The 25,471-nt window shown below is 39.0% G+C and overlaps 2 protein-coding genes across 8 annotated transcripts in view; one reads left to right on the top strand and one right to left on the bottom strand.

The window, feature by feature from the left end:
- Nucleotides 1–887: 887 nt before the first annotated feature.
- wnt4b (wingless-type MMTV integration site family, member 4b) lies at nucleotides 888–8,169 on the bottom strand. Of its 3 annotated transcripts, XM_055048210.1 has the most exons (9): nucleotides 7,937–8,169; nucleotides 6,296–6,554; nucleotides 5,865–6,018; nucleotides 5,714–5,798; nucleotides 5,477–5,608; nucleotides 4,544–4,686; nucleotides 4,318–4,458; nucleotides 3,456–3,618; nucleotides 888–2,575 (listed from the first exon to the last, which is right to left on the bottom strand). In XM_055048210.1, exons 2-9 carry the CDS (start codon nucleotides 6,400–6,402, stop codon nucleotides 2,406–2,408), a joined length of 1,095 nt encoding a protein of 364 aa, XP_054904185.1. In that variant the 5' UTR covers nucleotides 6,403–6,554; nucleotides 7,937–8,169; the 3' UTR covers nucleotides 888–2,405. The 3 variants fall into 3 exon arrangements, with proteins under 3 accessions (XP_054904185.1, XP_054904183.1, XP_054904184.1); XM_055048208.1 differs by having other exon boundaries at nucleotides 5,477–5,798; XM_055048209.1 differs by having other exon boundaries at nucleotides 5,477–5,798; nucleotides 8,027–8,169.
- Nucleotides 8,170–14,848: 6,679 nt separating this feature from the next.
- The window catches only part of chd4b (chromodomain helicase DNA binding protein 4b), a 28,735-nt gene continuing 18,112 nt past the window's right edge, over nucleotides 14,849–25,471 (top strand). For 3 of the 5 annotated variants that reach the window (XM_055047620.1, XM_055047621.1, XM_055047619.1), the window contains exons 1-16: nucleotides 14,851–15,192; nucleotides 15,461–15,715; nucleotides 16,224–16,348; nucleotides 17,849–18,094; nucleotides 18,201–18,316; nucleotides 18,821–18,920; nucleotides 19,005–19,236; nucleotides 19,327–19,448; nucleotides 20,378–20,501; nucleotides 21,369–21,541; nucleotides 22,363–22,608; nucleotides 23,484–23,687; nucleotides 23,832–24,043; nucleotides 24,816–24,947; nucleotides 25,060–25,159; nucleotides 25,273–25,464. In XM_055047620.1, the coding sequence (XP_054903595.1) occupies nucleotides 15,652–15,715; nucleotides 16,224–16,348; nucleotides 17,849–18,094; nucleotides 18,201–18,316; nucleotides 18,821–18,920; nucleotides 19,005–19,236; nucleotides 19,327–19,448; nucleotides 20,378–20,501; nucleotides 21,369–21,541; nucleotides 22,363–22,608; nucleotides 23,484–23,687; nucleotides 23,832–24,043; nucleotides 24,816–24,947; nucleotides 25,060–25,159; nucleotides 25,273–25,464 (2,388 nt within the window). In that variant the 5' untranslated portion in view covers nucleotides 14,851–15,192; nucleotides 15,461–15,651. Of the gene's footprint in view, nucleotides 15,193–15,460; nucleotides 15,716–16,223; nucleotides 16,349–17,848; nucleotides 18,095–18,200; nucleotides 18,317–18,820; nucleotides 18,921–19,004; nucleotides 19,237–19,326; nucleotides 19,449–20,377; nucleotides 20,502–21,368; nucleotides 21,542–22,362; nucleotides 22,609–23,483; nucleotides 23,688–23,831; nucleotides 24,044–24,815; nucleotides 24,948–25,059; nucleotides 25,160–25,272; nucleotides 25,465–25,471 lie in introns of all 5 variants that reach the window. The other 2 variants (XM_055047622.1, XM_055047618.1) reach the window with 2 other exon arrangements.

Here is a 25,471-nt window from a genome sequence, read left to right as displayed (position 1 = left end):
TTTTGTTGGAATCACATCTGCAGGTCTTTTGGGATTTTTCTTCAGACATAGTTTTTGCTTTTTCTGCCTCAAGCTCAGCCTATTTCCATGGATATCCCAAAAACAGACTTTAAATATGCCACCCTAACACATCGTAATGCTCTTTTTCATCACTGGATCTTGTAAGTTATTTCCCTGAAATATTTTTAAGTCCTTTCAGCATTGGCCTGTATTTACTGACATCTTCTTTCCCCCCCCCCCCCCCAAAAAAAAACCCATCCACACAAGATGATGTCGCCACCACCATGTGTCACCATGGGGATCCTGCATTCGAGGGAGCGTGTGATGTTTACTTCCCGTTTCCTGTGATTTTTGTGTGTATGAATCGACTGCATCTATGTGAAAGTTACTTTGTAGAATATCATCTTTAAAAACAGCTTTTCCCTTTGAATGCACTTTTAGTAAACATGACAGGTCAGCGTTAATTCGATCTGCTCCTCAGTTGTAATGCAGAACTTTAGTTTTTGGTAGATGCGGGTAAAAAGGCAGTGGCACCGCTGTTGCACTTAAAGATCCAGCTAATACATGTGGTCCAATAAAAAAACCCAAAACCAGCTGCAGAGATTTAAAATTAAACCCATAAAGAGAGTTCTACAAATCTGAACAAATTCCCAGCTCTGAGTCCCAACCGAGGTTGCAGACTTCAATCCAAGTTGGCAGAGGGATTTTTGACAAGGAAATGATCAAATTAATTGAGGTTATGTTTTTATTTTTTTTTAACTTTACTCGAAAACAGTTGTGGTTCTCGCTTTTAAACCGGGAACTGATTGGGACAAGTGGTCAGGTAGAAGTACATTCAGTACTGCTTCATTTTGCAACCATGGAAAAAAACTGAAGCAGTAAACAGGTTTGTGTTTCAGGTAAACTACTGTATTTTTGTTAGATGTCTTGGACAGACCTGATGTGCTGGAGTGAACAGAAATGTTTTACATGCAGTATTACAGACACTGAGGCAAGCAGAAGCTATTCTTGCTGCTGGAGAATGAATTGAAGGAAAGACTCTGATACACAGTTGTGTTCAAAATAATATCTTGTGTGGGAAAAGAGTAAAATAAAACTCTGAATATTTTTAAAAGCGTTTATTCCCTCAATGCAAAAGCGTCGGAAATGTGGCCCATTCTATTCAGAACAACATGAAGAGAAATTGATCCAATTTGTTCTCGGTCTATAAATATATTGATAAAAAGAGAATATGGAAGTTCAATAAAAGAACTTCTCATTTACTGTGTAAACCTAGAAATATGTAGATTGAGCTTTCCTGTTAGTTACTGAAATTATGGGTAAGTCATAAAAGCCAATTTTTTTGATAAATCTGTGTTGGGTGGATTCTACCAACTTTCATCAAACTTTTCCGCGTATTCCAGGATAATTTGATTCATACACCACGTTCTCTTTGTATTTTGGTGTCGAAATGCAATACATTTCCAGTTTTCCATTGTACTGTACAGACGTTAGGCTGACCACTTTTTAAAGCTGCAGTGTAAAATTTTTTCTCACATATTTGTTGACATTATCACTATGTTATAACAGTTTAATGTAAAACAGATAATCTGTGAAGAATAATTAACCTCTCTGGCTTCCCCAGTGCTCACTAGTAACAACCAATCAGAACCAGGAGGCGGGTCTTATCGCTGTCAATTAACCTCATCAAAATGAAAATGTATTATTATTTTTCCATTGTTAAATCAACTTTCTATTCACACCATGGTGTTCTTCTGACTATTCCACTCAGATTTGACAGGAAAGCTCCATGACCATGTTTTATTTTGAACATGTCCATTTGAATTAATTACACAGAAACGGTAAGCGACATGTCTGGACTGTGGGCTCTGTTCGGTTTTTGTTACGGTACTACAGCTACTACATAAAAATATAATTTTTAAAAACCATTGTTTGATCTGGTTAGTGTTCTTAGACTGCAGTTACTTTGAACACAACTGTAAAAAATAAATAAATCAGGAACAAAAAAGGAAACATAAATACAGAACACGTTCAAAGACCTGCTAGTCTAAGACATAATGTATAAGCATGAAAAACACCGCTGCAATGTTTCTGTTAGTTTTAGTTATTTTCAGCTTTAAAAGCTTTGTCAAGTGAAGGTTTAGGGTGCTGTGGTGAATCTGTCCTCTGCAGTTTTGGAAGAGGAGAACAATGTTGTTCCACAAAACTCTCATAATTAAAGATTTGTTTGCTGCAGCTTTCAAATTAGAAGTGCCAGAAGGTTCAGATAAATATTTGAAATGAGACTGTTATTAGGAAGCATGTAATGTTGTTTGGTGTGAAAGCTGTTGTATTTATTCTGCAGCGTGTCTCTGCTGGATTATTTGGGTCTGAATTGACTTCAGTCTGCTTTTGTTTGAGCCGTTTCAAACCCTGCAGGTGTGAATAGTGACTGTATTCTTGCACTGCTGGCAGCGGACTGAGCAGCACCAAGAAAACTTGCAGGAGCAGCGCTGCACCACCTCGGCCCGGCCCGCTCTGTAGCCGGGCCCACAGCACACCAGCTCACAGCCGTCTGGAGCCAGCCGGGACGTTCCTGAGGAGGATTTTAAAAATAACAGCCATGTTAGTTTTTAATGGGGCTGGACAATAAATGAATAACAAGATACAGTTGTTTACATTCACTGCATGCATTTTTTTCACTGTCTGACATGAAATCAACGAAAACATTTCCAGTTTTAAGTCAATTGGGATTACAAGTTTTATTCTATTTGCTAAATGCCAGAATAATGAGGGAGAATTTTTAAAGGTGATATTCATTGCGTTCTGCGGTGGCTCCGTTACACCAGTTCTGGCAAGATATATGGACCAAAATTCCTGCCAACTATCGTGAAAAGCTTGTGAGAGGACAGCCAAAACGTTTGACCCAAGTCGTATAGTTTAACGGCCATCAATGGTACCAAATATTTATAAAGTGTACTTAAATTTTTGACTTTGAAGAAAGTAATAAAAATTGCCTTTGAGTATTCTCTTTCTTATTATTGAAAATAGAAAAAGAATTGATAAAAGCTTATTCTGATATTACATCAGACGGCATGAAAAAAAATACTTATGGTGTATGAAAAGTTATGATTTCAACTGTATATCGAGATGACATGTGATCAATATCCATTGATAATATGTCTGATAGAATCGTCAATATTCAAAATAGAAAATATTCACTGAACTCTTGATTCAGAACCACCACTCTGCCTCATCATGACTGCTTAAAAGTCAAGAACGACATGGAAAGAAAACTGGATGAAACGCGGAAGAACATGCCAAGAGTTTGGCAATATTTCTGATATTTAAAATAAAATACTAATCAATAATTATCAATATCGACCGTTTAAAATTGTGACACGCTTTTCAGCCATAGCACCCGGTGTGATGCCGTGAACTGAAGCTTCACAACTTGAATTGTTTCTGGGATTTACCGTTGCATCTTCTTCCAGCAGTCCCTGGGATGCCGTTGTCTGGGTCGAGGTGGCAGAAATCTGGGGAGGGAGCCACATACACCAGGTCTCTGGCAGCAGGGGGCTTGACGTAGGGGTCACGAGGGAGCAAAGCTGGCCTGGACCCAATACGAGTCAATCGGACCTAGAAGAACAAGGGTCAATTATTATTTTTTTTACATTTTTATTTACTTTAACATAAATAAATGTCCACACACATCGTTGTCTTGCAGTGTTGAAGCTGAAGTACAACAATGCTCATTATTTCTTTCCAAATGCGTAGTTCTCATGTAACATCAGAGTTCCTGGAACTTTGTAGCTGACGGCCATCTTGGTAGGTACAGTATCTATCACTAACTGTCATGACGGTTGCGATGGAGTTGCTACGACAGCAATAAACAAGCCACATTCTCTGTCTCGTGTGGGTCGATCCCAACAGCTTTCTCTATAGGTCTCTCTTTTGGATATTGGTCAAAAGTCTCGATGTTTTCTTTTTTTTAGTCTAGAAGTCACAGTTCGTATTTGTGCTTGCCTACCAAGATGGCGGTTCAGCAGCACATATCACTGTTTGGTTGAATTCACCTTTCAGGATGACAAAAAAAATAATACTGTTTCTAGTGGTGCTCAGATTTTAACAATAAACGAACAATAATAGTGGGACAGGTTGTAAATTTCTTCACTCCAAGATCCTTCTACCTCACAAATACCTTACCTTCTGTCGTGTTAGACGGCAGAAGATTTAAATATTTTGCCAATATTTAAACTAAATCAGATCTTAATGCTGAAATACAAGGTTTTTGTGTGTCAAGCTACAAAAACATGAGCAGAAATAATGTTCTGATACCTCTGTGGCTCCATCAAAGCGTTCCTTGAGTACAACACCAACACGTCTGAATGGGGGCATGACTTTCCAGCAGGTTTTTAACTCACAGGAGCCAGAGACACCATGACATTTACACTCCACCTGCATGTTGTGCAGGATGGCCTGTGGATCAGAGTATGTAAAGTCTTACTTGGAGAACCATTAACTATCAAAATGGGGAGTTAAAATGGACTTCAACACTGCGAACCTTTCGACCGGCCTCGTTGTTGTGGAGGTTCATGAGGGGGCGTCCCGCTGACAGTCCCTTGGCCCGCTCAGGTTCATCCACAAAGGCTTGAGAAAACGCCACGCCATAGGACAGGTTGTCACTGCACCCTGACCACTGGAAGCCTGGCGGGAAGACAAGACCATGGACAAGTCTTTCCAGGAATGTTTTTACAGATTCTTAGAGTGTGGGTTCTACGCTTTCTAGTGATGTCAAACATATGAAAACCAAAAAAATAAACAAATAAGACAGAAATAAGAATGCTGGCACTTGGAAAATTGGAGTTTTGAGAAAGCAGCTCTAAAAATGTATCCCTAAACCTGCTGAACATCATACAGCAGTATAATATTTACAATATGTAAAAGTTACATAAAAAGATGGATTTTGGTATTTTAAGGACCAAAATTACAATAATTCATGTAAGTAACAAAAAATAAGATTGGTTTCTTTTACTAATAATCTTTTGAAACAAAAACTGCAGTGTGTGTTTGCATCTGGTAATTTTTTTATTCGAAACATGTTTGTTCTTCTGCCAGTGCATAGAGAATCCACAAATTTATTGCTCATTGTTATTTATTATTGTTGGATGTTTATTCTCATTACTTTATGTATTTGTTTAAATTTTTATTGTGTACTTTGCTGGGACAAACAAAATCCCACCACCCTTTCAGGGGATCAATAATTTATAATTATGTTATCTTATTACCTTAAATATTACTTAAGTAAGTATGACAATACTTCATAATAAAATGAATCAAGAAAAAGTCAAAAGTAGCTCAAGTAAATGTAACCAGTGGACGTTGGATGATGAGAGATCAAACTGTTAAAATTAAGAATAGAACCAGCAGCTCCTGTGCTGTTTGATGCTTTATGTGACTCAAAGTGGAGATATTTTCCAACAGAGATCAAGCTCACCTTCAGGGCTGACGCCTCTGACCTTCCTGTCGCAGCCACACCTCTCCAGCTCCCCACGGGTGCAGGCTCGGGTCACGGCCACCGCCACTGCTGCTGAAGACAGAGCGTGCACAAACGCTGCCTCACGAGTGCCTGGCAGCACAGCAGCAACACAAGAGAAGAAAAAGGAACAAGGATCGTATGTTTTAAAACTCAGTAAACGCCTGTTGCTCTGTGTCATCTCAGCGAGGGACGAACCTTGATTCATGACTCTTCCAAACACGTTGATCCCACGTGGCGTGGTGGAGCAGTTCCAGCGGCGATTCCTGAACTGATGCTGACACTGAGACAAAGCGACAGAGTGAATTTCTCACAAGCTGCCTGATGTCTCTAATCTCTGCTGTAATACCTCTTCTATGACCATTTCTGCTGCTTTGCGTACAGACTCCATGACCTCCCCTCTTGCCCTGCACACCCCCACCTGCCCCGGGGTCAGCCCCCTCAGCCGGGCACATGGAGCGGCACCAGACACGGCTCTGGAGCGAGGCAGCCTCGCCAGGGAGCTGCAACACAAAGGTGGTGAATGTGGATGTGATTCCCCACAGGTGTGAGTTGCAGACAGGGAAGATGGAGGGGGTTAAGCTAAAAACAGGAGAGGCAGAGTGGACAGAGATGACGGCAGAGAGAGAGAGAAAAGAGAAAAGGTCACCAACTGAGAGAGACAAAGAAAGAGAGGGGAGCTCCTGAAAGAGATTTAGAGACATGTCACCATCTTTTAAAAGTTATAGCATGACAAACAAACTCTTTCTTTCCATTCCTCCCAGTTCATGTTACACTTACAGCCAGTTGGTTGCCATGGTGGTGTGGGTGGTGCATAGCAGCAGCAGCAGCAGCAGCAGCAGGAGGAGGAGTGGTGCCGAGAGATTGACAGGTGAGACAGTTGGCATCAGACTGTCTGTCCGTCTGTCCGTCTCCGTGCTTCAGGCTGGGTCGTTGGACAGAAGGCTGTCCGGCTCCACCGTGGAAGTGCTCTGTCCTGTCTGTGTGGTAGTGAGGGTTTACGGTTCTGATCCCGAGTCAGGGGATGAGCCCTGCATGTCTGCTCAGAAAAGTGAGAAATTAATGACTTTTCTATCATAAAAGATAATCAAACTGTAGGATGCAGTGATTGGTATATATTTATTTATTGCTATATGTAATTTTTCTGTTCCTAAATAGCAAACACTGTATACTGGTGCTCATTACTATCATATTTTTGTTTTATTTGCGCATAAAAACATTAAAAACAAAAAACAAACAAAAAAACAAACAAAGCTGTGCTGGACAAAACCCTAAAGTCTGATAACACAATTTCCTCTGACATTTTTAAAATTCATAACGGCAGGAATATGAAGAGTTTCACATCATCATTTGAAATTCATATTGTTTTAAAAGAGTTTTAAAAAATGGATTTCACTAGTAGATTGAAAATCTAGTGGTAGATTATCTCAAAGAGAGGGTCATCTGTATTTAAGTGTTCTTTGCTTAATCTATAATCTGCATATAATGGTAAATAGAAGCCACTGTGTTATGTGGAATAAATGTGCAAATCAGAAAAATGTGTAAAAAATTATGAAAAAATATTGGCAAAACAGTAGGTAAGTGTATGTACTTACACCTAAAAGGAGATATACAATAAAAAAACATGTTAAGTATTGTGAAGATCTTATATTTTGTAAAGACAGGAGCAGATAAAGTGAGTCTATTTGAAAAATTCAGATAAATAACAATCTATTTGAGACTAATACACTTTTATTTTGGTTATCCTCAGCTACAACGAATGTCTGGCTAGTTCTTTTAGTTGTATAAATTCACCTCTGTTGTCGATGAATCTCATCACTTTTCAAACTATATTGTGGCTGAAAAACAATGTGAGCATTTATTTTTTATGCTGAAATATGAACGTTTGTAATTTCAAGTTGTTTATTTTATTGTTGAAAAATATTTGCAAGGAACACTGGATGGAAACTAAATAGAAAACTTGAATTACTTTTTATTTTTGCAAAAAATTGTTAAAAAGTCATGAAGCATTTGAATTATAATGAAACTGACCAATATTTCCTATGAAAAATGTTAAAAATAAAATACAATCACAGTAAATTTGACTCACTGGAAACTTTATTTCAATAGCGACTTTCTTTGAAATGATAAAACAATACAAGTGTGTGACCATAAAGTGTCCAAAGAACTAAATCAAAACTACTATCAAAACTAAAATCTTTTCAGACTTACTAGACTCAAACTAGACTGAAACTAAAATTAGAGATTGATAAATTGTGACTGAAAATTAATTCCAGTTCAGTCAGAAGATTTAAGAAATATAAAAATAAATTTGCTAATTTTGTGCAGCCAAAATCAACTTTTGAAAGTTATCATATCTGCAATTCAATTCTGCAAATATTTTGTGTGGCTTTTCTAAAGTCAGCAAACAAAAATACTTACAAGGTTGTTCCAGAAACTGCAAACTCATCTTTAGAAAAATGGGAATGTGTCCACATGTCCCAGTTAAAATTTCAAGTTAGAAAAATTTACCTTGAATAAGGAGGAAAAAAATGTAATCCACAAGGTCTTGATGAATAACTGCAGGTTATTTTTTTCATTCAAAGGAAGACTTTAAACAAAAAAGTGCCATTTTTAATTTGGTTTGTCTGTGTTGTCCCATGAAAACAAATGTGTGCATGCTAAGTTGAGACAGCAGTGATGTGTGAGAGCAAAGCCGATGGGAGTGATTGGTTTTAAAGGAGGAAGACAGTACGGGTGGGAGAGGGAGGGCTGGCGTGATCCAGGGTGTGGAGTGATGCAGAGAGGAGGAGGAAGGTTTTGAAAAATGTGATGATTGTAACTATTAAAGTTGTAAAATATTCCACTTGCATGTCAGGAGACCTGGAATCTGGGCCTAAATCTAAGGCAGATTGACAAAATCCCTCTAATATAGGACTATATGTGAATTTCATGCAGAGTTTCTTTCAGCATCCTTGCATGTTTGTCTGATCCAGAGAAACACTCAACTAGAACGGAGCTGTTTGATTTTTATTTCATTTCCCTCCAAACTCCTCTGATCAGAAAATAGCATTTTGTATTTTTATACAGTACATGTTTGCATGTGAGAAAGTGTCTTACCTAATGTTTAATTTTCCCAAACTTTGTTGCTCATTTTACGAGTTTCCCCCTCCTCTTCCTCCATGTTCCCCACATCTGCCCCCTGGTTCTCCTTCTCTCCCACTCCCTATATTGTCTTAGAAGAAGGGGTGACATTTAGACAAGGGGAGGAAAACACACTGCCGACAAATATTGGAACTGAGGCAAATAAATCACAAGATAGTAGGGAGCGAGGGCATGAGGAGAGCACAGATCGTCACACCGGCAGTGGAGAAAGTGACAAAAAATAACAAAGTGAGTTTGTCACAAATCTGAAAATAAAAACATCTTAGTGGAATCAAATATCCTGTCTTATCCTTTTAAGACAATGCATTGGTAACTTCTTTTTTATCGTTTACAAATATTTGAACTTCAGCAGTCGGTGTAGCTGCACTTCCTTAAAATTTATGCAGTAGTTTCCCCTCCGTCTGTCTCGACCTGTTTGCTCAGACTGGGATGTTCATAAATAAGGAGGTAATAAAACAGACGCTTCTGATGACAGAATAATTCTCACAGGATATTGTTGACATTGCTGGGATTCAGAGGTCTTATCTGTGCCCCTGTTTGAAAAATACACCCAGATTTATGACACATTTTATGACAATAAAAAGCCTCTTACTACCCTCACTTAATTACAGTTTTAATTGCTTATGTTTAGATAGCATAGCTGCAGTGTGAACTAACAGTTTTGTATGGTTTTGAGTAAACATGAGTAAATGCAAAATATAATTTCTAAATTATTATTTAATTTATTTAGGGAAAAAGCTGTTCAAACTAAACCGGCTCTAAAAAACTGTGATCAAACCATGAATGGCACTTGCCTCAGTGAAAGTCAATGTTTATGATTATCTATAGAAAATATCATTATAGTGACAATAAAACATGGTGGTGGCAGTATGATGATCTGGGGCTGATTTATCTGCTTTATCTTGCTGTAACTGATGGGACCACAACTTTCTCTCTCCTAAAAAAAATCCTGAAGGAAAATGTCCAATAATCAGTTTCTGACCTTTACAAACATTCTGTATAAGTGAAGATTTGGAAGCGGCATAGTCAAAGTTTCTACTTAAACTAGGTGGAGATTATGTCCCTTAAACTGACTTTTGACACAAAGTTCCCTAATGTGGCTGAATTAAAACAATTTTACAAAGATTGGGCCAAACTTCCTGTGACTGCAAATGCTTTTTCTCATGAATTAAATCATTATTTGAAAGTCACATTTTGTATTTACTCAGGTAATCTTTTCATTATATTAAAATTAGATTAAAGATTGTAAACATTAATGTAAATCAATGTGTGGGCACATTATTAGTTTTTTTTTTTGCCGCAAAACATGTTTTTAGCTTTTGCTGCTCCTTCATAAGAAAGAAACAATTACAAAAATCAATACAGTTTGATAAAACTTTTTCCTCACAGTCAGCACAAATCTTTGAATTTACATTTTGGTAGTTAGAACTTTGTCAATGGTTATAATGTGTTCGCATTTGTTACATACTATATTTATAATTAACTTTTCAGATGAAATTCACAACAGCTAAACTTGGTGATTCAAACATAATTAAACTGTATATTCCTGTTGGGTTTTTTTGTGTGTTTTGCTGCTGAAAAACTCAAAACGTCACCGCAGACGTCCTCCTGACAGATCCGTCTGCGCACTTTCTCATTCTCCCAAATTTCTCCGCTCGCTCTCTTCCGTCTATGTCTGCTCAGACGGGCGACTTCTTGCCTCCTTCTTTCGGTCGTCCTCATGTCGTATTCCTCCTTTGTGTGCCCCGTTTCTCCAAGTGACGTCCTCTGTTGTCTCCCACAGCAACACCATGGTGATGAGCTTGGCCACCGTCACGTCCAGCGCCTCTGTTAAGCTCTTCTCTTCACCCCCTCTCTCGTAAATAACTTGCCCTCTTTTTTTTTATTTTTTTTATCTTTATCGTTACCCCACTTTGTAGGCGTTTTATCATGGTCTGGTGGTGATTGACGGCAGCCAAGAGACGCTTGTTAAAGCTTCATCCATGACATGTACATGGAGATGACTTGCATTTCCTCCTATTAAAGAAAGAAGCAGTGGACTTTGAGAGTGTCTGTTGGATAGATGGGGCACATCTAAACTGATCTTCCTCCATGCCCTCATGGTTGCATGGAGGGGATGATTGACCTCATTCAGGACGGCTGCCTCAGGGTGTCTCTGGACTTCACAGGCATATTCCCCCTCGAAACGTGACCTCTCACCTTTAGCTCCTGCATTACTGGAGGCCCACCTGCCTCAGCAGTTTGAGTGCAGACGCAGAAATTATCTGAGGCGTACACACGATCGCTGTGCATGAGCACGCTCGCATTGCTCAGGCATCCCTGCCAACAAAGGGCTGAATGCGCTGCTGTGTGTGCGCGCGCGGGTGCGCGATAGTATTATGGGATGGCGGGCGGTGGTGTTGTCAGGCAGGGAAGTGGGGGTGGCAGAGAGGGAGGGGAATGGATGACCCATGAATGTTATGGAAATATGGTGGCGTTGAGAGGGGAGGGGGCCTGGCTGCGGCCTGCGCACACGGGATAGAGGGAGCAGATATCGGGATGAGGTGTTAGTGACGGTGTCGCACGTGAGCCCTGTGCACGCGCACACATGCCTGTCTAAGGGGCATTCAAGCAACAGTAACAGACAATAGCCAGGCATAAGGCTTTGTTGCTATGCGATCTGCATGCACCGTACCACAGGGAATACTAGTGGCCATTGGTGTGAAGAGAAAGGCCCTTTTTTTTGGCTCAGATCTTCATTTTTATAGCCTTTTTTGAAGAATATACCATGTTATGCACTATGAATGTTATGTATTTACATTGTTATAGGGACTTTCATCTGCTGGTTTCTGTGAGTGTGTATTTGACCTTTAGAGGGTAAAGTCATGACTTCAAAAAGTGTTGGATGCAGAGCCATTTATCGATTACACATCGAGAGGGAAATATGAGTGAAGCTGGATTACTCTTACTAAAATTAACATTCGAAGCTTTGACAGATAGTAGACAATATACCAAATTGAAGTGCGGTGTCCAATTACGAAGTGATCTTATCTAAAAATGAAACACAATGGTATCAATGGCAAAATAGAAATCTGATTTAATTCACATTTATTTAAGAAAAACATTCAAATCCTTTCTAACAAGCAGGGATTATTAAAACAGCCATCAAATATTTTTTATAATTGCTACAACAAATGTTAAATATTCACTGGTATTTTCACCTTTTCTGTTGGCGACCATTAAGTCTTTGAGGTTGGAAAACCTCTTCACCATCACCCTAATCTTTAGGGACGTTGGCTGAGCAACTCAAAAAAACTACTTCCAGTCAGAAGAAACATGTTGGTAAAAATATTACTTTAAAACTTATTCTCAAGAGATATGATATTTTCAGCTGCTACAGATATATAGATTGATTTGTAGCAGAAAAAAACTACATGTAAAATGTATGAAAGACAAAAAAAGCAGTATATTTGTTTTCTTACAGACCTTTGATTTAGTGTTTCCAGACTGATGCCTTATGTCACTTTCAGTTATTACAGGCAAAGCCCTTATGATTATAGTTTCTAACAAAACAAACAGCACAGAACGAGATTAAGGAAGATCTGAAATACATCCTCAAAAGGCAAACACTGTCTTTTTTCAACATAAATATATAATAATGGCTTTGCTGTATGTTCATCAAAATAAAAACTGCATAAAACATGAATTCTTAAATTCATGTTCAGCAATACCAGCAAACACGTTCAACTTAGATCTGTTTCATATTTATTTGCATTAATAGTTGATGTTTTTCTCAATAAATTATGATGTATTTGAACACCTAATTTATTGAAATTACTCAATTTGATTTGATAATTTCTCACTGAGTGATATATTTTATTTATTATATGTCGGAGAAACAACTTCCCATTACGGGAAAACAGTTTATGCTGACCAGCCTTAGCTTTCACAACATGCTATGCTAGCTGCAACATAGCAGAGAGCAAAGGGGAGCAACACACTAGATTGTGATTGACAGCTCTAAGACCCGCCTCCTGACTCTGATTGGTTGTTTCTAGTTAGCACAGGAAGAAGGCAGAGGAGCTTGATTTTTTCCACAGATTATCTGTTTCATACCATCAATACTGTCACAACCTTTAACAAATATGTAAAAAAATATTTATAAAAGTCTTGTACTGCAGCTTTAAGTACATGTAAACAATTCCCATCCCCTCTTTTCAGTGGCCAAAATATTACTATTTATCTCAAAATCTGTGAAAGAGGTGGAGATGGAGACTTATTCCTAATTATCTGTGGATAAAATGTCTGCAGTGACTTTATGTTTATAAAATTCAATTCTATTCATGTCCAGTTATGATATGCTTACCATTAGGATGCTTAAGTTTCAAGAACCAATGATATAAGTAAATCAACTATTTTAAGTCAACATTTTGTCGCTAAAATTGTTACTGAAATTGTGGAGCAACCTAGTTGATTGGGAATCTTTGAATTTGTGAATGTTGTTATGAATCTCTTAAAGTTTCAGGCACATTGTGCCATTTTATTGCATAATCAGTTGCTATTAAATGACAATTTAATAACAAAAATGCCAATTTCATAACTTCAGTTAATACAGTTGTGTTAACTTTAATTGTTATAAAAAATACTATATCAAATATGACTTAAAATAAATTTGACATTGTAATTGAGCTTCCTAAAATTGGGCCTGTGTCTCTTTAATAACTCTTGCTTTTAAGGCAACAATAAATTACATTTTTTTCACCATTAAATGCTAACTTTGGATTTTTAAATTTGGCTGTTTTTATTTTTTGTTCTTTCCTTATTTGTCCTTTAATATTGTTTTTTTTGTTTGTTTTTTTGTTGTTTTTACCAGAGTTTCACTGAGAAGGAACTCAGTGCCAAAGCTCATTGAAGCATTTGCTAACTGCTGTTGCTAGTTTGTAGGAGCAGAGGTGAGGGAGTAACATGAAAGCTTGCAACAAGCAGCTCAAAGGAGGAGCTGTGGTTTGGGGGCGGGGCTAGATCCACCCAGGCGTTTCGAACAGCTGAATGTTTGCTGTGGAGATTAAAGGATTTCTCAAAAAATGAATGAAAGAATTAAAGCAACACTCCAGGAATAACATGACAGTATAACAAAGCTTTAAAAAAAAGTTGATTTTACATGATATGGTCCTTTAAAATGGTGGATTGTGACTATGTTTCTTGAGATAACAGATGTGGGACAGATGTGTTGGAGCAGAATGGCTGCCTCAGGCCCAAACAGGGTCACTCACATCATTTTCATAGAAGCTAAACTATACCAGAATTATGAAATCCAGATGTGCTCCTGCTTTGTTCTCCTGTGGACTTGTTGCACATTAACATTTGTTTTACTTTCTAACAATAAACACTGCCAACATAAATCATTGTTCAGTAGCTCTGCTGGTTTATTTTCACAAAACCAACAGCCAAAACTCACATAGAATCGCAATATGAATAGCTTCTGGCACGAGATGAATGTGTAACAAGATGGTGGATAAATCTTTACAGATAAACAGTTTAAACAGCTTTCTTTTCACTCTGTCTGATTCGAGCGCAGTTTACATTGTTTTCTACTTTTTCTCACTCAAACTGCATGTTGTGGGTTTTTTTTCTTTAATGAAGTGGTTTATGAAACTGCTTCCGACCAGCAGCAGCTCTGCTGGTCGTTTTGGTGCAGTTGCGCACCTGTTGGCGTGGGATCGTTTTGATTTTCCTGATGGAGAATCAGAGGTAATATTTCAGAGAGAAGGCCTCGGGTAAACACTGAACCTCTGCAGCGTGTTTGACCCGCACACTGCCGGCATGCCGTCCACCTGCGTGAGCACCACTAAGAACAAAATCCATCACTTTATTTCCTTATTTTTATTTATTTATTGCATAGTTCTAACTACAGGACGCCCGGTGAGTATTATGGTCTGTCACTAGAGGACCTGATCTCCTCCAAGAACCATCTGTGTGGTGTTTTTTTTTTTCTTTTTTTTTTTACCTTCTTGTCTTCTTAGGTGTTGTATATTATTATGGGATGTATGCTGCCACTGCTGGAGTATTATGGTCTGTCCATTGGAGCAAGGGAGGGGGGTGTCACTATGACAACGGGGTTGCTAAGGGGGCTGGGACTTCCAGTGGAAAGGGGAAGAAGTGTGCATGTGCATGAGCATAGTGCATGCATGTGCGCGTGCATGTTGGAGGGGGTGGGGGCAGCCGAAGTATTATGGTCTGTCCGTTGCGAGGTAACTATGCAGAGTCCTGCGTGCGTGTGGGAGGGAGAGGGGGGGATTATTATGGGATGTCTGCCCCCTTTGTGTGTTTGTGAGGATGTTAGCTAAGCGCTGCCTGTAAGGTAAGGGGAAAACAAGAAGTGGGGGACGGAGCCGCGTGTTCGGGGTCATTGCGAGAAGAAACAGAAATATCACTCGGGGATTTAATGAGTGGGGACGCCAGGACAACATCTGGAGCCGAGGCAGAGTGATTGGTTTTTATTAGTCGCTCCGAAAGAGGGAGCACACCTCGAGCCGGACTACACGCACACTACAGTAAGTTTCCAATATGTGAAGGCAGGAATTTTTAAAGCTTAAACTTTTTTCTGATGCGCCTTTCTCATAAGAAGGTGTGCATGTATTGTTTTGGTTTCTAATAACATGGATAAATATCACCTGTAAGTTGATCCACTCCTTTGTTGGGATCTACCTGCAAAATAACTTGTTTGTTTTGACAGGTGGACAATTTAATAGTATGTGTTTACAATTCCAACTGGGCAGGCTTCGAGCCAATCAAATGTATCATTATTTGTTTTTTTTCCAGCACCAAGCGCCCAACCACCACTCCTCAGTCCCCCCTACTCACACGCTACCCTCCCTTCCTGGACACCCCCGGTCCATTCTCCACCAGTCCCACGTCATTTTCCCTCCTCCCTCGCCGACCGAGGAGCGAGGTTATACGGGGGATTAATTCGCCCTGCAAAGAAATAAATTTAAACCTTTCGGAGGGGGAAAATGTCGTGTAGCGAAGATGAGAGGGACGACTTTGGAGCGCCAGAGGAGCATACAGTTCTTCACGGTAAGCTCGGCGTTTGCCCCCCTTTCTCTCGCTCCCTCCTTTCCCCGAAGAAAGGTCCATCTCTGTGTAACTTGAGCTTCTCCGCGATGCTAGCTGAAGCTAGCCTGGAGTACTCGGCTCGGGTCACTCGCCATGACAGATTAGTTAGCTAACTTGAGAAGCAAGTGTTCACACTTTTCGTTATTTATTTATTTAATATTTTTTACAAGAAACGTCGCTAATGTGTTAAGAAGAGTGTGGGCTGTTAAAGTTTTATTTTATCTATTTTTTAGCGTTAGGAAATCGGGTAAGTTTAAACCTGTGCTGTTGTGGCATTCACGGACGCATTTGTGTGTACGCGCGCGCACAGCCGTTTGCCCAGTCGTGCCAGATGGAGCAGCGCGCGCGTTCGTTCGTGGTCTTCTCTCCTCTCCCCCCACCCACCCTCCGCCACCCTCATCCCCCTCGGGCCTGCAGTCGTGTTTTCTCTCCTGAAACTAATAATAATGCGAGCTTGTCTCCTTTGCAGATGAAGAAGAGCCGGAGGATGTCGTCTCCGACCTGGACGAGGTACCCAAGTCGAAGAAGAAGAAGAAAGCCAAGAAGAGCAGCAGAGAGAGCCGGAGCAGCAAGAGGCAAAGACCCATCCGGGAGGTGAGCTCGCTGCTCCTGTCAAAGTTTGGATGCTGGATATTTAAATTGATTTTTTTTTGTGAGGGAGCTTAGAAAAACTTTTTTTCAATTCCCTAATTTTGCTGCAGGTTCCTTGAGGATTTCAATCCATTAAAGCAAACAGGCAGTTTGTGTCTTGAAAAGTTGCAGTGCAAAAGCAAATAATTTTCCCCCATTAAAAATGAGGGAAATTAATTATGATCCACACTCAAAGTTGGAGAAATTTACAACATAATAGTCAGAAGTTACATAATAACAATACAGATTTCTTTTCAATTATTGTAAAAAAATATTTTTAGCTATTCTAAATGTTTATTTGACTTAGTCTTATTCCTCGTTTTCATTTTCATATCTATCTATCTATCTATCTATCTATCTATCTATCTATCTATCTATCTATCTATCTATCTATCTATCTATCTATCTATCTATCTATCTATCGTGAATCTATATAGGATATAGATACAAGTAAGACATACAGTTTAAAGTCGCAATATGTAACTTTTAGAAAGAAAGTTTTTTTAATGTATATTTGTTAAAACTTCCCTGCCGTGACAATATAGTTTGAGACAGATAAAGATCAATCTCCTCCAGCTCTTCCCATCTGAAGAAATGCACCGATCAAAAACACCCAATCAGTTTATTAAAGATATCAATCTTGCTGCCCAAAACCATAAATCTTGGGTAGCAAATGAAAGTGCTTCAGTGCAAGGAAAATATGAGTTAATCATAATTTAAATTATCATTAGAATATTCAGCAATAATATCATAATGTTATCCTAAAATAGCACTTTCTGGTACCCATTATGTCATTAGAAAAAAATATTTTCTGTAATTTTCCTATTTTAATTTGAATAATAATTGAACTTTGGTGCATAATACAGCAAAATTCCAGAATTAAGGATTTTTTTTTTGTCTTGAATAACAATGAAATAACTATTGATGTTCTATGTAGTGTTTTTTTGACATGCAAATTCAATTCAAATTGTAAAAACTAAGAATGAACAATATATTTGTTCAATATAACAAACAGTAAATGTTAAAGTAAATCGAATAAACAGAAGCTTGGATTTGTGCTGTGTATAAAATACTCTCTTATTTGGGTCTCAAGTGACATGATTATATTCACTTTTCAGTATTATGAAAGATTTGATAAATGGAACTATGAAGACATTTTGGATTCCTTTCAATAAAAGTGATTGTTTAGTCAAACCAGCAGTTAAAAATTCCTGTAAATGTTTATTTAAAAGATGCATTTTTGTAGCTATAAAACTTGTGATGCATTAAAATAACTTAATTTAAAGTATGGAAAGAGTCATTCATACTTTGTGTGTATTATGCATAACAGAGCAGCATCCATTAAATTTTCACTAATGAGCCTAAAAGAGTATCATAACCTCTTCAAGCGACAAATGGAAAAAATAAAACCTGTTAAGGAGCCGTGCCCTCTTGTAATTAGTAAAGTGGGTCTGTATTTTGTAGGAACTGCCGGTCAGCTCCCCAGAGCACCTGATGGGAATGGAGGTGGCAGAGAGGGATGCAGATGAGGGAGGCATGCGGTCAGAGAGTGAAGGGAGTGATTACGCCCCTGGGAGAAAAAAGAAGAAACGCTCAAGCTCTGCAAAAGACAAGAAGAAAGGAGGTGGGGCCGGAGAGAAAGGAGGCTCTAAGAGCAAACGCAAAGATCCAGAACCAGAAGACGATGATGACGACGACGATGACTGCCAGGTAAAGTTTCTTTGTTTACTCCCTGTGGAAGGAGCGTATGCAGCTCCTGGAGAAATGAAGTTCCCCTGACTGGCTTTGTTTTCCAACTTCTCTGCTCCTACCACAGCCGAAAAGCTCCGCCCAGCTGCTGGAGGCCTGGGGCATGAAGGACATCGATCATGTCTTTACTCAGGAAGATTACAGCTCTCTCACCAACTACAAAGCTTTCAGCCAGTTTGTTAGGTGAGGGGAAAACTAGAGATGCACCGATCTGATATTAATATCTGTGCCGATATAATACATTGGGTGTCGATGACAGTATGCCTCATATGTAAGGCCAGATCTATGCGGTCTAATTCTATGCTTTATTACTTATCTTACATCATATTTAGAATCTCTAATTGCACTATCTGAACTATTTGAAAGAATGTTTGATGCAGTTAATTTTTAGGTTTTTGACCAACACAGTCAAACTGTTTTTATTAATTTCAGTTTCTTTATTATTTATTTTGCATTGGCCATTTTATTCCTAACTGGACTGACTGCACAAATTAAAGTTTTGTTGATTTTTTTATGGTTGACCAAGCTAGTGAAGAAATTGATGGATTTAAATTATCAAATAAATTTGTAGTTAAGTACATTTGTCTGTTTTTATAAAAAATAAATGTTTTAATTCAGCTTTCTTTCCTGTTAGTAAATATGTAAATAAACTTATAAAAAACCCCCAATAAACTTTGTCCTTTTTAGGCCTTTAATTGCAGCAAAGAATCCCAAAATTCCCGTATCCAAGATGATGACCTTAATGATGGCTAAGTGGAGAGAATTCAGTACAAACAACCCGCTGAAGGTATTACAACTCTCTAATAAATATTCTCTGTTATTATGTTAAGATGCTTGAAATTTCTCACTCTGTGCTGTTCCCTCATCTCAGGGTTGCGCCACAGCCAATGCAGCCCTTGCAGCAGCTAATGTGGCTGCAGCAGTGGAGAACATGGTGGCTGTGGGGACTGATGGAAGTGTGGAGGCTGCCCCTGCTGCCTCCCCTGTGACTACTCCCTCTCCTGCCCCTGCCTCTATTGCTGCTGCCGCTCCAACACCTGCACCGCCCCCAGCGCCGGCTCCAGCTCCCCCCCTCCGTAAGGCCAAGACCAAAGAGGGAAAAGGTATAGTGCATATCCAAAGCTAGAGATACTGTGTGTATCTAAAACTGAGAAAATGGCAATTTTAAAGTTGACTTTTAATTCTTATTTTAGGTCCAAATGCTCGCAAAAGGTCGAAACCTACACCGAAGCCTCCCGCTAAGCCAAAACCCAAGAAGGTGGCCCCACTTAAAATCAAACTTGGGGGCCTCAACAGCAAGAGAAAGCGCTCCTCTGTAAGATATTTATTCATTTTCTACAGCTGGTTTATTATTTTTAAGGTTGTTTGGGGCGCATCGTTCTTTGGTGCATCAGAAAGATACAAAACAAACAAAAAACATGAACATAAAGAAGTTAGATTCAACCAGCGGTGGGCGATATGGACTCAGAATTTTATTGCGATACTATTGTTATAATGATGATAAAAAAAACTATTTCATGCTTCTTTTTTAGGTAACTTTGTGGCTGTGACTATATGATACAGCAATTATAGCCCCACAATAACAAATACAGCTCTTGAAAAACATCTACTAAGGACGCCATTTATTTAAAGAAATGCGATTTAAACTGCATGTTGTAACTGTATTAATCATATTTTTAAATTTACTGATATTTATTGATGCTGTCATGGAACAAACAGTGAAGAAAATAGTAAAAATTAAATTTACGTTTTATTTGAACACCTTTAGTTGAAATTTATTGAGACAATAATAAATTCTTATTACGATAAGCCATTTTTCACTGTAGTGATATATGGTCCGATTAGTGCTGGAAAATATTAAATGTGATTTTATGATTTAAAAAAATAAAAAATTCTGGATAAGTATGGGATTTCAGGGATGAAAACTTGACAAGAAGTTCTTAAACTGGGATTGGTTTTAATGGCAAATGATCACCACTACTATTTTTGCAAACAAGTTGAACGATCATAGAATACAAACTATGATTTAAATAGTTAAGCTCCAATTTTATCTGTACTCCTGCAAGTTTTATTGTTGCAACAATCTTTCTGACTTAGAAGTCATATTAATGAAGAGGAAACTAGAGATTAGGGTGAACTACTTAAATGTTTGCACTTAGAACAAAAAGTATAACATTTTAAGATGGAAAATGTGTAGAGACTTTATTTTAGGACTTGTCTTCTTTTACCTTTGCGTCTGATCAGAGCGATGAAGACGAGCCTGAGGGCGACAGCGACTTTGAAGACGGAAGCTTCTCAGTGTCCGACGGCTCCAACCGCAGCAGCCGTCCTAAGAAGAAATCCAAAAATGCAAAAAAGAAGAAGAAAGGTTTGGGAAAAAAATGCTTTGGGAATCTTCACTCTAAATGTAGAAAAACCTTGAATTACAATTTGGTCTTTTGAAGGTTTTGAAAGAGCTTGATTTCTGTATAAACATTTTTTACAGTTGAAACTAGACATTTTCATACATCTAATAGAAAGACATGTTTTTTTATCACTTTCTCAAGTTAAAGCAAACTAACATTTTTCTTGATTTAGGTTAATTAAAATGACAAAAATTATTTCTATTTGCTAAATCGAGAAAACTTGCTAAAAACATTTTTTAGAGCCTTTCTTTGGTACTTTACGTTTTGTGTTTAAGCTTTTAATTTGAGCAGGAAGGTCATTTTCTTTAACATTATTTATTTGGATTATTTCAGTGCAAAGAATATTTATTATTCCTTATAGCTCAAGGAGTTGTTGATCTCTATTGTTGATACACATGTTTTAAATTTGTTGCATTAAACAATGTTATTGAAATTGTTAGCTATTTTTGTTAAGTGTTTTGTTCTTGGACCAGTCAGGTGTATGTGAGAGACATTTCAAACTATGAAATTGTGTTACATTTCATTTTACATTGCCCCTGCTGAAGAATGTTGAATATTACAAGACATTATAATTAACAAGAAGAAATTATTTTATATATTAGAGAATTAAAACCGCCTTTTTTATTTCATTTGTATTGTTTTTATCTACAAAGTGCGGTGCTGGAAACGTTTGAAAATGTTTCAATTTCACCTTGTGAAAAATGTACAAACCTTGTTTAAGAACAAACTTCGGTCTAATGTAGGAAGATTCACTACGTCATTCAAGTTTAGGTTGAGCTGCTTCCTGTTTTCACTGACATTTTTATGTCTGGGATTCTTTTTTTTGTCAGTGGAGACGGAAGATGGCGATGGCTATGAGACCGACCACCAGGACTACTGCGAGGTGTGCCAGCAGGGAGGAGAGATTATTTTGTGTGACACCTGCCCCAGAGCGTATCACATGGTGTGTCTGGACCCTGACATGGAGAAGGCTCCAGAGGGCAAGTGGAGCTGTCCACACTGTGTGAGTACAAATCATCAGAGCTAGGGCTGCACTGATTGCAGTTTTCTGGCCGATCACTGATTACCAATCTTTAAAAACCAAGCCTGCTGATTCTAATTTTGACCGATAGTGAGTATTTTTATCTGAAATCTTGCTAAATGTAGTAAGAAAGTCACTGATTTGGTAATAGTGGGGTGACCTGATATAGCACCGTTTCCTCCACGGTGCTATAGGCTTGACGGGCCACCAGGCTTTACTTACACCCCTACCAGGCTAAACATTGTTTACATATTCCAATAATGGTAAAACCAATAACAGTGACAGCAAAGGTGGTTTAAAGCAGTGTTTTTCATCCTTTTTTGGTACATTGTTTTTATTGAAAGAATCACGAAGCACACCACCAACCAAAAATTCAAAGAATTTATAGTTGGTGTGTAGATGTTGATAATAATGTCTTCCCACAACACATGACAATGAAGTGATGTTTTCAAATGTCCTGTCAAATTGTAAAAAAATTTGACAGGACATTTGAAGCAAAATTGACTTTTTAGATTTGGCACTTCAGTTCTGTCTCTCCCTAACATTACATTTCTCTGCCTGTTGTTTCTCATTTCTCTTCCATACATCCCACCCTCCATCTTCTATTTCCTTCTGTCCCTTGTCTCCCACTCCGTCTCTCTGACTCCACATGCACACGCATTCAATGCACGCTCTACACCCTCCACCGCTCTCACTCCCGAATCCCCCACCTCTCCCTTTTTTCTTTCATGCCATTCCGCATACCACCCTCCCCCCCTCAACATGCACCACCTCCTCCTCATGTGTCTGATTGCAACACCAAGGAGAAGGAGGGGATCCAGTGGGAGGCTAGAGATGATCTGTCCGAGGCTGAAGGGGAGGATGATGACGACAGAAGAGATGATGGCATGGAGGAGGAAGACGACCACCACATTGAGTTCTGCAGAGTGTGTAAGGACGGCGGAGAGCTGCTCTGCTGTGACACCTGCCCCTCCTCCTACCACATCCACTGCCTGAACCCTCCTCTCCCCGAGATTCCCAACGGAGAGTGGATCTGCCCCCGCTGCAAGGTGAGCGCAGAGTCTGCATCTGCGCATGCTCTGGAGGTTCTGAATCTGGATTGCAAATGCAGCTTTGTACTGCAGGTACAGCTGATCCTCCTGATCAGGATAAGTTCACACATTGTGCTACAGATACACTTTGCCAGTCTTGCACCTCTGATTATGGTTATATAGTTCTTTCACCACAACCATATATTGCTGCATAATTAATTGTCCCAGATGTTACTCAATGCTCATGGGTTTTGAGAGCATTTTCAAGCGATATAATTACAAAACAATGGGGCGTGCTGTGGTGGTGCAGGGGTTAGCACGCCCCACACTTGGAGACCTCGGTCCTCGACGCAGACGTCGTGGGTTCAACTCCCAGGCCCGGCAACCTTTGCCGCATGTCTTGTCCTCCTTTCTGTCAGTCTACTGTCAAAAAATGCAAGCCACTAGCGCTGCTAAAAACTCTTCACACAAAAAATAAATAAATAAATTACAGAACAATGCAAGAATATATTCCCAAAGATCAGTAAACTGTAAATTCTATTGAATATTCAGCACTGGAACTAGAAGACATTTTAAATATCCTAAATAAATAAACAAAACAACAGACACAACAAATAAAACAAATACTAAATACTCAATAAACAAAACTGCCCCTCAAAAAAAATGGCTATGTGAGACCAAATCACCAGATTGAAGACTTTTGTCATCCAGTTTTTGGTAGAAAGAGAGAAAAGTGAAAAATGATAACTCATGCAAGTCGTGATTAATTGATTTAATGCTTATTGCAACAGACCTACATGACAATTATAAAAGGAGTTCAGTGCAAACATTTTAAGCCACTCCTCATTTCTTTGTCGTTATCCTCCTAACTCATGTCGTGTCCCTTCGTCCAGTGTCCACCAATGAAAGGAAAAGTGCAGAAGGTTTTAACGTGGCGTTGGGGGGAACCTCCAGCCTCCATGCCTGTCCCCCGGCCTGCTGACCTGCCTGCTGATGCTCCTGATCCCCCTCCTCTGGCCGGCCGTCGGGAGAGGGAGTTCTTTGTCAAATGGTGCAATATGTCCTACTGGCATTGCTCCTGGGTGCTGGAGCTGCAGGTACTTATCGTCTCTTAAAAATTTGTGAAAGCTGTATCATTTTACTAATTTGAACAGTTATTCTCTAGTGTGGGAGTTAAGTAAGCATTTTACTCCAACGTATAATATAACGGCACCATAAATCATTCTGCTGCTTCCCTGCAGCTGGAGCTGAACTGCCAGGTGATGTTCCGTAACTACCAGAGGAAGACCGACATGGATGAACCTCCACCTGTGGACTTTGGAGGCGAAGGCGATGATGATAAGAGCACAAAAAGGAAAAACAAAGATCCTCTGTTTGTTCACATGGAGGAGGACTTTGGACGCTTTGGGGTTAAGATAGAGTGGCTGATGATCCACCGCGTCCTTAACCACAGGTAGGGGAAATATGCAAAATAGAGACCAAGCATATAACCTAAAAAAGGTGTTTTTACTCTTATTTTGTTTCATATTTAACATTTATATTGGTTTGGCAGTTGCTGTAACTTTAGGTGTTTCTTAAAATAACCTATTATGATTTCTTGATCAGGTTAATGGGTTGTTTTAGGGCATTTGTCACTTTAAATCCAAATATGCTGCTGCTGGCCACCCTCCAACCTCTAACTCAACGTTTACACTCACACATGAAAATGGCTGCAAACAGATTTGCAAATGTACATCCATGCATTTTTGAAAAGCATTAGTAGAGCCTCTTGCATTACCAACTGAAATTCAGCAAGTGATCTCTAGATAGTAAGTGAGCAACAAATCTTTTCCAGCAGCCATTGTACAGTGAATGGAGCGGTAAAACCTGCTGACCAATTGTCCTGGAGCTCTGCTGGAGTTGCTAGGCATCGGGCCAGAGCCTGTCAATTGTGACTTAAAAATAGAGTTTTTTAAAAAATATTATCGCCACAATTTTTTTTTCGCACTTTGGCTGTTTTCAGAAGCAGTAGAGACCCAAATGGAAGTATGTAAATTTAGCATAATATAAGTATAAAATTCATAATATGAAGTTATTATGCACCTGACTGTTGCTTACTGCCTAAAACCTTTTCTAGGTGGTAAGTAGGTATTAGTCACGTACGCACAATTACAGTATGGCTGCAATGTACTCCTGACCATTTTAAAATATTAAGCTCCATGTTTTCTATGTGTTTTTAATGCTAGTGTTGACAAAAAGAACAACGTTCATTACTTAATCAAATGGAGAGACCTGCCTTATGACCAGTCAACCTGGGAAAGTGAAGACATGGACATACCTGAGTATGATACATACAAACAGATATACTGGAATCACAGGTATGGAGAGGCTCAATATATCTAAGGAAACACTTTAATATAAATTGAGCCAAGTGTCTATGAAGAGGAAACGTTTATCTTAATTTAGTCACTTATTTTCTGGACTACACAGAGAGCTGATGATGGGCGAGGAAGGGAGACCGGGCAAAAAACTCAAGAAAACGGTTAAAGTCAAAAAGGCGGAACGGCCACCTGCTAATCCAGTTGTAGATGTAAGTCTGTTTTATCTACCATTAAATTAAATTAAACATTTGTGCTTTGGTGTATTCTGCTTTATTTGTTGGCAGCATAAAAAGCAGTTCTCTGAATATTTTCTTCCTACCAGCCCACCATCAAGTTTGATCGCCAGCCTGACTACCTGGACAGTACAGGCGGCACGCTGCATCCCTACCAGCTGGAGGGTTTGAACTGGCTCCGGTTCTCATGGGCTCAGGCCACCGACACCATCCTGGCTGATGAGATGGGGTTAGGCAAAACGGTTCAAACGGCTGTCTTCCTGTATTCTCTGTATAAGGAGGTGAGAA

This window comes from Poeciliopsis prolifica, unplaced genomic scaffold (genome assembly GCF_027474105.1).
Source record: "Poeciliopsis prolifica strain line A6 unplaced genomic scaffold, Auburn_PproV2 SCAFFOLD026, whole genome shotgun sequence".
Taxonomy (NCBI): domain Eukaryota; kingdom Metazoa; phylum Chordata; class Actinopteri; order Cyprinodontiformes; family Poeciliidae; genus Poeciliopsis; species Poeciliopsis prolifica.
This window is presented reverse-complemented; position numbering and strand designations above follow the sequence as displayed.

Bases quoted from the DNA above. Each gene is read 5' to 3' on its own strand.
- wnt4b (XM_055048208.1), bottom strand. From the start codon at position 6,402: ATGCCAACTGTCTCACCTGTCAATCTCTCGGCACCACTCCTCCTCCTG. The intron at 4,687-5,476 runs GTGAGCTTGATC...TCTTCCCGCCAG, and splicing joins CAGAGGCGTCAGCCCTGAAG to GCTTCCAGTGGTCAGGGTGC. The intron at 3,619-4,317 runs GTATCAGAACAT...TTGTTCTTCTAG, and splicing joins GCTTTGATGGAGCCACAGAG to GTCCGATTGACTCGTATTGG.